The sequence below is a fragment of the Lacerta agilis genome, chromosome 9, assembly GCF_009819535.1.
Source record: "Lacerta agilis isolate rLacAgi1 chromosome 9, rLacAgi1.pri, whole genome shotgun sequence".
Lineage (NCBI taxonomy): Eukaryota > Metazoa > Chordata > Lepidosauria > Squamata > Lacertidae > Lacerta > Lacerta agilis.
In genome coordinates this window covers 46865376-46874706 of record NC_046320.1, presented here as the reverse complement: position 1 = coordinate 46874706, position 9331 = coordinate 46865376, and the positions used below count along the sequence as shown (strand labels likewise).

The 9331-nt window shown below is 42.0% G+C and overlaps 1 protein-coding gene across 4 annotated transcripts in view; it reads right to left on the bottom strand.

Annotated features, from left to right (window-relative positions):
- Positions 1-1238: 1238 nt before the first annotated feature.
- PRDM5 (PR/SET domain 5) overlaps positions 1239-9331 on the bottom strand; it is an 89905-nt gene continuing 81812 nt past the window's right edge. For all 4 annotated transcript variants that reach the window (XM_033159871.1, XM_033159874.1, XM_033159873.1 and 1 more), the window contains one exon: positions 1239-3499. In XM_033159871.1, coding sequence (XP_033015762.1) covers positions 3335-3499 — 165 coding nt within the window. In that variant the 3' untranslated portion in view covers positions 1239-3334. The remainder of the gene's footprint in view (positions 3500-9331) is intronic.

Sequence of the window (9331 nt, the reverse complement as noted above, 5' to 3'; positions counted from 1 at the left end):
CTCTCCCCCATACTGTTGGTGCCTTGCTGATCTCAGGGTAGCTAATCTCATGCCAGAGCCAGATCATGAGGCACAGGAATGTAGTGTCACCTACTTCAGATTGAATCTGCAGTGGGAACTGGGAGTATCTGGGCCTCTCTCTCTGTCTGTCATTCTAGGTGGCTGTTCCCTTCCTGTGTTCTTTTGTCGCTGAAGGGTGATGATAAGAGTTCATGTCATGCAAAGTCTCTGAGCTCACTTTTTTGTAACCCGAGACATAACCAAGGGTTAACCATCACCTCAATTGCCTGAAAGATGAATGTCACATGAGCAGAACTAACAAGAAACAGGGAAAGTGACACTGAATGTGTCACTTAACACTCAATACTGCATTAACTACTGAGTTGTAAGACGTGGGGGAGGAGGAGAGAAAAGTGCCCTTGTTTGCTTCTCCTGCATTTGAAATTAAAAGGCCAAGTAAAAAGGGGGCATTTTGATTTGCAATAAATTCTAATTCATGAAGGTGACCTTCTCATGGCAGAAAGTGGGGAAAACTGACTATGCCAAAGGCATCCTTGCTTTATTAAACCACATCTGGGAGCATACCTTCAACCTCTAGCATCATTTAATGAAATAGAGAGGACAATAAAGGAACATCAAACCAGACTCTGCCACAAATTCAATGATAACAGGTTAGAATTTACTGAGAGAGGCCTGGCCACCACTTAAGCCAAAGTGTGTAAGTTGTTCTATTAGTACTGGTACTTGCAGGGTTGTTAATTTATGGTAAACCAGAATTTCCCTTTGGAACTGGACATCTCTAGGGTATTAGAAAGGTTCCTCCTGAATGCTGTCTCTATGGAGGAGTGGCCAGCCTTGGAACAATCAGTGCAGGGGTAGTCAAGGGGTGGTGTCGTTCTACCAGCCCCAGCCAAATGACCAATGGTCATGAATGATACGAGTTATAGTCCACAATATCTAGAGAGTATCACATTGGCTACCATTGGTTTAGTGAAAAAAAATCAAAGAAAACCCCACTGAAGGACTTTGTGTTCTTTTTCTTTCAGAGTCTACGAGTTGTACTACCTCCAGTATCAAGACGCTGCATGCCTCTGAGCACCAGTCGGAAGATTGCTATGGTCCTCATGTCCTGCTTGTGGTCTTCCCACCAGTATATGGTTGACCAGTATGAGAACATGATGCTGAACTAAATGGGCATAGCATCTTTCTTATATTCTTAAATAAACCTTTTTAAAGCATTTGTCAATTACACTTTTAATTAGTGATGCATACTCTTTGTGGAACATCTTGATTGTGTGTATGTGTTTGTTTCTTGTGATTTTTATTTCCACGTTTACAAAACACACACACATATTTTACTGTAAGAGCAACTTATGCAGTATACAACATACAATCTCTTCCTTTCTCTGGCTTTCTGTCTGAATAGTCCATTTGGTTGTGTTCATTGTACAGCCGCAGAACTGATACTTCAGGCTTCATGGAGCTCCATGGCTTTTCACTAGCAAAACTGATTGGGCTATTCTTGACACAGCCATATGCTTGAGTGAGTGATAGCTGCTAAATACAAATGACATGATTCAATAAAGTCAGTTACTATAAGCCTTTTAAACTAGAAATCCCATGTGTGCCTGTCAGTACAATTGACAGCTGAAAGTTCGTTTATGAAGATCTCAAACTAGACTTGACAGAACAATGAATCTCAAATTACATCTACACAGAAGCAGCAACTTGTAAAATATGTCTGACCTACCTTACAGTAGTCTATATCACTTACAGAAGGGACACAAAAATACCTCCTGATTGTGTCTGTGACAGCTCAAAAATCTTTTGTAGCCTATTGGTTGGTGTACAAGCAGCTAACTCCAAAGAGGATGCTGTAGTGTAGACAAAACTGTTGAAAGAATATCAACCTAGAACCAAATTTATTTTAAAAAACCTTTTGTTTCCTACGAAGATGACACCTTGGTGCATTATTTGCTTCCTTGAACATTAACTGGCTTATCCAAGTAAGAGAATTTACAGGCTTTCCATTAATAATTATGACAAACTACTTGCTGAAAAAGTTATGTAGTTAGCAAATTATTCATACCCCAGTCTTGGTCTTTATAATAAGAATATAAAAAAATGAATATGAATGACAGATTCATTGCACAAGCTGCAATTGCATAAACTGTGCAGAATTCCATGGGGTAAAAATTCATCCTAGCAATTTAATTACATGTTCCTAGACTTAATCAGATGTTGAATACCATTCTGAGATTTTGTTTCCTCTGGCACTGGCATTTACAAATATTGCATTAGTGCTAACGTAGCATTTCAACAAAAATTACTCACATTGCTTGCTTTTGATTTGCCTTCCACACTAGCAACCCAAAGTAATAAACCATGCTGAAGCAGTTGAGACAGCATGTCCCCATATCTCATTCTCCACAGCACAGTGGCACTTGAAAAATATTCTAGTACTGTATTTCAATATCAGTTCTGAATTTAATCAAAACGTTTATAAATCAGAATAAACTTTGCTTGCAAGAGCCATGCTGGTTAACAGAATTGAAGTCAATTTACTGGGTTAATAAAAATCTAGCCACTATTATAATATTACTAAAGCGTAATAAAGTGCTGCACAGGCTTAGCAATATCTCAGTTAGCAGTACAGGGTACTTACTTTATTGTCCCAGGGTGACATTTGCTGAGGCCCAATGCTTTCTATGGAACCTAATCATGTGTAATTATGAGGTGGATTAAGGTAATTCAAAGCACCATCCTCAAAATGTAAAATTTCAAACTAGACTGTGAGAATGTCTGAGGAATGAGATACAGTGAGTTTATACTATTATTTCAGAGGGCAGCAACTCACAGATTGTTTCCTTAGAGAAACCAACTATTTCCCCATATCCTGGCAACAAAACATTTACACCCTGTGCAGTGCAAAGCTAAGCATGTCTACTCAGAAGTAAGCAGACTGGAATTTACACCCAGTAAGTGCGCTTTGGATTGCAGTTTTAGTTAACTATCTACTTCACCACATGATAGCACATTCAGAAAGAACTCTTACCTATAACAGAATGGCAATGGATTTGGGTGACAATTTGCCCTTCTAAAATGTTCTTATAAATCCACCCGCAGTATGTAAACTTATATTGATTCTAGCCTCATGTAATTTAGGGTACCTCTTTTTTTTGTCTGAACAGAAATACAAGACACCATGAAAAAAGTGATTATGTGAACACATTAGAGTTTTGTGTGTGTGTCTTGTGTTCACTAATCAGGTGAGAAGTCTGGAGTTTATACTCCTACAAAGGAAACACTAGACACTGTTTCGTGCAAGCCAAAATTAGCTGTCAGTTTCTCCATGGACATTTTCCATGTGTACTTTGAGGTAGTCGTTTCTTGTAAACTTTTTGTGGCATAGCTGGCATTCCGCCATGGGGCGATTGGGATTGTGAGTCAGTTTGTGCCGGATCAGCATTTTCTTCAGACTGAACGACAAGTCACAAACCTAAAGCAATGATAAAAAGACAAAAAGGAAACCAGTGGATTGTTGATGATTCAGAAGAATATTTCATAAGTACACATTTGGGCACCCAACATTATGCACAACCCAGATTAAACAATAGGGTAACATCCACCAATTCTGAACCAGAGAAATGCTGGTAACTTTAGAAATCTTTTATCTAATCATATAAGAAGGCTTTAGCTATATCTCTGGATTGCACCACTGCAGAGCTGCCTCCTTTTTTCCTGGAGAACACAGCAAGGCTGTGTGGCTTTATGAGATCACACAATTTGGATATAAAGAAGGTAACCACTCCTTCACTATTTTGCTGCTTATCCTCTCTAACGTTAAGCAAGTGACTATCTCTCATCTTCAACTCCCCATCTGTAAAATGATAACAGTAAGTATAAGGCACTGGGAAGGTGTTGTTCACAAACCAGGGCCTCTACCTGTTATCCTGTTACCTTAGGTCACTCAGTCAACCAGCCTGACTTGGCCTTGATGTCAAGGTTGCCCACTAAGCCGTAGAACTATGTACTGTCAGCCTGAAGATGGACGGCTGACTTCATAAGTCAATGGAGACATGTCACCGAATATAAAACTTTGTTGCAAAAAGATTATCTCACTTGCCCAGTCTGGTATGTGACCATCAGCCTGACTATCTTGCCATTGTTAGCCTGATCTGGTGCTGACCTTCCCATTTGTCCCTGGTTCACTTGACTCTCTCCTACCTGAATCAGAATTGGATCCTAGCTGCAGCTTTCTGTAAAGGTAGCTTTCACATGCTGCAGAATATTCCTTTTAAGAAGCCAGGTGTTTTTCCCTAAGAGAAGCAAACTCCAAAGAGAGGGGGAAATGTTTTATTGGCTTCTTTGAAACAGCACTATTATCAAGATGAACCAAGTTTTAAGACACAAAAAAAGATTTCCCAGACAAAAAACCAGCAGGTAGTGATAAAACTAGTACAGCAATGCATGGATGAAAAATCATCACTCCACAAGCCAGTAACCAGGGGTGGACCAATAGCAGCCACAGAATAAGACCAAGCCAGCCATAGTTGTCTCTACTGTCTCTACTGAAACACTTAAGAACCTGGTAAATTGCTCATCTGTGTTCACTAAGGGAAGTATGAAGAACAGGAAGTGGAAGTCACTTCCACTAGGCTTGACAACATTTGAACTGGCCCTGAAGTTGTCCTTTGAAAAGTATTTGATCTTCAGCATAAGCAGATGGTCATATTTACCTCCATGCTGCTGATTTCTGTATCTCAAACCTCTGATAAAGAGAGAGAACAAGGCTAGGCTGTTATTTTTCTGGTCAGTTGGTAGCAATATCTGTACTTCCTGCTCCCTCCCAAAGTAATTTTCTGGTCTAAGGGTTTAATTTAATTTAACAATAATATAACTACTTGTGCTTATGATTCAGGCCTCACCATGGGACTGAAACCGCCTTGGTCGCGCTGGTCGATGATCTCCGGCGGGCTAGGGACAAAGGTGAGAGCTGTTTCCTAGTTCTGCTGGATCTCTCAGCGGCCTTTGACACCATCGACCATAACATCCTTCTAGACCGGCTAGAGGGGTTGGGAGCTGGAGGCACTGTTATACAGTGGTTCCGCTCCTTCCTCCTGGGCCGTGTTCAGAAAGTGGTGGTGGGGGATGAGTGTTCAGACCCCTGGGCTCTCACTTGTGGGGTGCCTCAGGGTTCTGTCCTCTCCCCCATGCTTTTTAATATCTATATGAAGCCGCTGGGAGAGATCATCAGGGGGTTTGGGCTGGGTGTTCATCAGTATGCAGATGATACCCAGCTCTACCTCTCTTTCAAATCAGAACCAGTGAAGGCCGTGAAGGTCCTGTGTGAGTGCCTGGAGGCGGTTGGAGGATGGATGGCGGCTAACAGATTGAGGTTGAATCCTGACAAGACAGAAGTACTGTTTTTGGGGGACAGGAGGAGGGCAGGTGTGGAGGATTCCCTGGTCCTGAATGGGGTAACTGTGCCCCTGAAGGACCAGGTGCGCAGCCTGGGAGTCATTTTGGACTCACAGCTGTCCATGGAAGCGCAGGTTAATTCTGTATCCAGGGCAGCTGTCTACCAGCTCCACCTGGTACGCAGGCTGAGACCCTACCTGCCCGCGGACTGTCTCACCAAGGTGGTGCTTGCTCTGGTTATCTCCCGCTTGGACTACTGCAATGCGCTCTATGTGGGGCTACCTTTGAAGGTGACCCGGAAACTGCAATTAATCCAAAATGCGGCAGCTAGACTGGTGACTGGGAGTGGCCGCCGGGACCACATAACACCGGTCCTGAGAGATCTGCATTGGCTCCCAGTACGTTTCCGAGCACAATTCAAAGTGTTGGTGCTGACCTTTAAAGCCCTAAACGGCCTCGGTCCTGTATACCTGAAGGAGCGTCTCCACCCCCATCATTCAGCCCGGACACTGAGATCCAGCGCCGAGGGCCTTCTGTCGGTTCCCTCACTGCGAGAAGCAAAACTACAGGGAACCAGGCAGAGGGCCTTCTCGGTAGTGGCGCCCGCCCTGTGGAACGCCCTCCCATCACAGGTCAGGGAAATAAACAACTACCTGACATTCAGAAAAAACCTGAAGGCAGCCCTTTTTAGGGAAGTTTTTAATGTTTGATATTTTTGTATTTGATTTCTGTTGGAAGCCGCCCAGAGTGGCTGGGGAAATCCAGCCAGATGGGCGGGGTACAAATAATAAATATTATTATTATTATTATTATTATTATTATTGAACTGCATGAGAAGTAAAACTCAGGTGAGGCTGATGTTTGAACAGTGTCTCCCTACTGGGGAGTTAAGCAGTGTTCTATCTTCCCAAGGATATCTAGTATTATTCATTGTGCAAGCAAAAACAATACAATGACATACTGAATGAGAAAACATACAACGCATCCTGACTGCTGAGTCTTTCTCTGTAAGACCAATGATTAATGAACTGCTTTCCCTAACCCTTTGGAAAAAGTACCATCATATTTCTGTCAAGGAATAAGAATGCTGGATCAGCATCATTTACAGGTATAATTTTAAGGAGTGCTATTTAAACACTGGAAAAAAAGAGTATTTGCCCTAAAAGGAATTTGTCCCAGAAACTCTTATTCTTTCCTCACTATGTTCAATGACTGTCCAATGGTCAGTTCTGCTCTAAACAGGCCTATTTTAGTACATTACGAGTTTGAATATAGAGGCTTAATGCATTCCCAGTTATCAGAAGACCTAAGGATAAGTGCAATGCAATCAGAAGATCATAACCCACATCTAGGAAAAGCCGTTGTGTGCAACCTCTACAGTGCACCATTAAATTAAGCAACCACAGACCCAAGTATTCCCTGGTACCAGACCGGAATTTTCAAAATGGCTAGGGCTTTCTCTCTTTAATAGGTGTCAAGGGCTGGGGAAGAACAAGCAACGAGACAAATCCTCTATTTCCTAACACACTACTGCAAAGGGCCAGAGAAGGCAAGGCACTATTGCAGCTCCTTCTGCCATGCAAATGGCAGTAGCCATATTAGTCTTTTGCAGCAAAAACATCAAGACTTAAGACTTTCAGGTAAATTCATACTTTCAACTATGAATTTGGTAGCTCTGCTTGGAACAAACTAGTTTTAATGACGGCAAGGAGATGGAGGATCCAGTGCCCTGTGAATCGTCTCTATGGAAATGAGGGTGATCACCATAGAATCATGGAATTGGGACTCAATGGTCACCCAGTCCAGTTGCCTGCAATGCAGGCCATACATGGGTGTGGAACTTGTGGCTCTCCAGGTGTTGCTAGACTACAGCTCCCATCATTTGTGATCCTTCGCCTTACCAGCTAATAGCAGTTAGAGGCCCACAACATCTGGAGGTACAGATGTTCCCAACCCTGATTTATAGCATGCAGTAGACTTTATGGTCCCATACACTTTAGCAAAATCAGTTCCTTTTTTATATTGGATCCTATTTTTGCCTTTCAGTGGCCTCTTGTACAAATGTTGGTAGTGTGACATAACGTAATTCTCTTAAGTGTGTATGTGGGATGTTTGTGTGGATGCAGCTTGCCATTAATGTACAGGCATGTAAATAGATGTGCATGAACGCTAAGGCAGCATGCAGCGCGCAGCCAGCCGTTTTACAGACTGCAGCAGCTGTACTGTATTTTGAACTGCTGATAAAGATATAATTAAAACAAAACACAAGTTAAACAAAAAGAACAAACACTGTCTTGGGTTCTAAATCAGTGAAGGGCAGGCAATTTCAGAGTAAACAAATACAGCTGGGTGACTAGAGCCTTCAGCACTGTGTGATAATAGGCTCAGTCAGTGATCCTTACTATGGTTCCCCATTTTCACCTGGGACATGTTGAAGGGCCTGCAATCTCTGCCTTCCCTATGTTATTATAACATGGTCAAATGGAATCATGTGGACCACTGGACCACACTGATTAAATACTGACTGTGACTTTTGCACACTTAAATGGCAACTAAAAAATGCCTCTTTTACCAATATCATGAAATCTCTAGCAGATGTAGATGCTACAAATAAACAAATTAATCCAGTAAGTACTACCGATGACCACATTTGCAAGAATGTATATGCTTATGCAGCATCATAGACACATTGTTCATCTTCCTGGAAATAAATTCTAGGAATATCATCTTCAGCAGATGTGCTGTGTCAAATTCTGCTACCAGTAAGTAGTTCTTAATGAGTCTCAATCATACAAGTGATGACAGTTTAACAATGGCACATTATCTTTGCAAAATGAGAAGAATAAACTGCTTACAGATGCACACTTAATACCTATCCCTCGCTGAGCAGTAAATTCTCCTTGATATGCTATAACTGTAACATTTCAAAAGCCTGCAAATAAATAAAGAAGTGTGCACTGCCAAGGTTAAAACAAAACCAAGAAACAGTACAAAGAGTTTGCAAAGTGATAGCTGGAATGCATGAAGGAAATCGTAAGATGGGTTGCCTCAAATAGGAAAGGTGAGTCATGCAAAATACAACTTTTCTGTGACATTCTGAAAAACTGAAGTTTGAAAGTAGTTTTTTATTAGCTAAGATGCTGTACTAGATTATAGAATCTAGCATCAAAAGCTGAAAGAAAAGGCTTTTGAAACATGCTGAGAAAGAATTTAATGTAGCTAATTTAATGTTAAATGGGTTTAAATGTTTAGTGTGAGAATTTAAACGGGCAGTTTAAGTATATGTATGCTAAAAGCTGGACAGAACAAGGAAGGATCTCAGTATGAGAAATGTACACTCAAGAGTTGAATTGAACGTTCAGAAATATCACATGGCACAGCCTTTCCTTGTGCTGTACCAGTTCAGACAGCAAGTTGAGGATCATATGTTTGAATGATCATCCTCCCTATGCAAAAATCTTTTTGTGAAGGGAAAGGGTTCTAGCTTTCTGCCAAGTGTGTCGGCTTCCCCCAGTTTTGAAATATGTCATTCTTAGAAGTGGCTCATTGGGTGGAGCAGAGCTGCCATACTACATTCCTGGTAGATAGGCTGCTATTGCTTCTCAGGAAGGAGGGGGCAAGGCAGCAGTGTAAATGCAACAGCAAAATCAAAGTTTGACCTCCCTGCCGTCTCTTCTCTCTAAGTAAGCAACCCACCTGCCAGGAAGCTAGTGCAATGGCTCTGCCTAGGGCTGGCCCAAGACATTTTGTTGCCTGAAGCAAACAGTTCCCCATGGCCACCAGGGAAGAAGGGTTAAGTGTACATCTACATCAGGAACACGGGGGCAGGATAAAGATCTACATTAGACACAAGGGTGGGGGGAGACCAGCAGGGCCTCCTACTCCCCAAGAGGCCGCTCTAGAGGTTGAG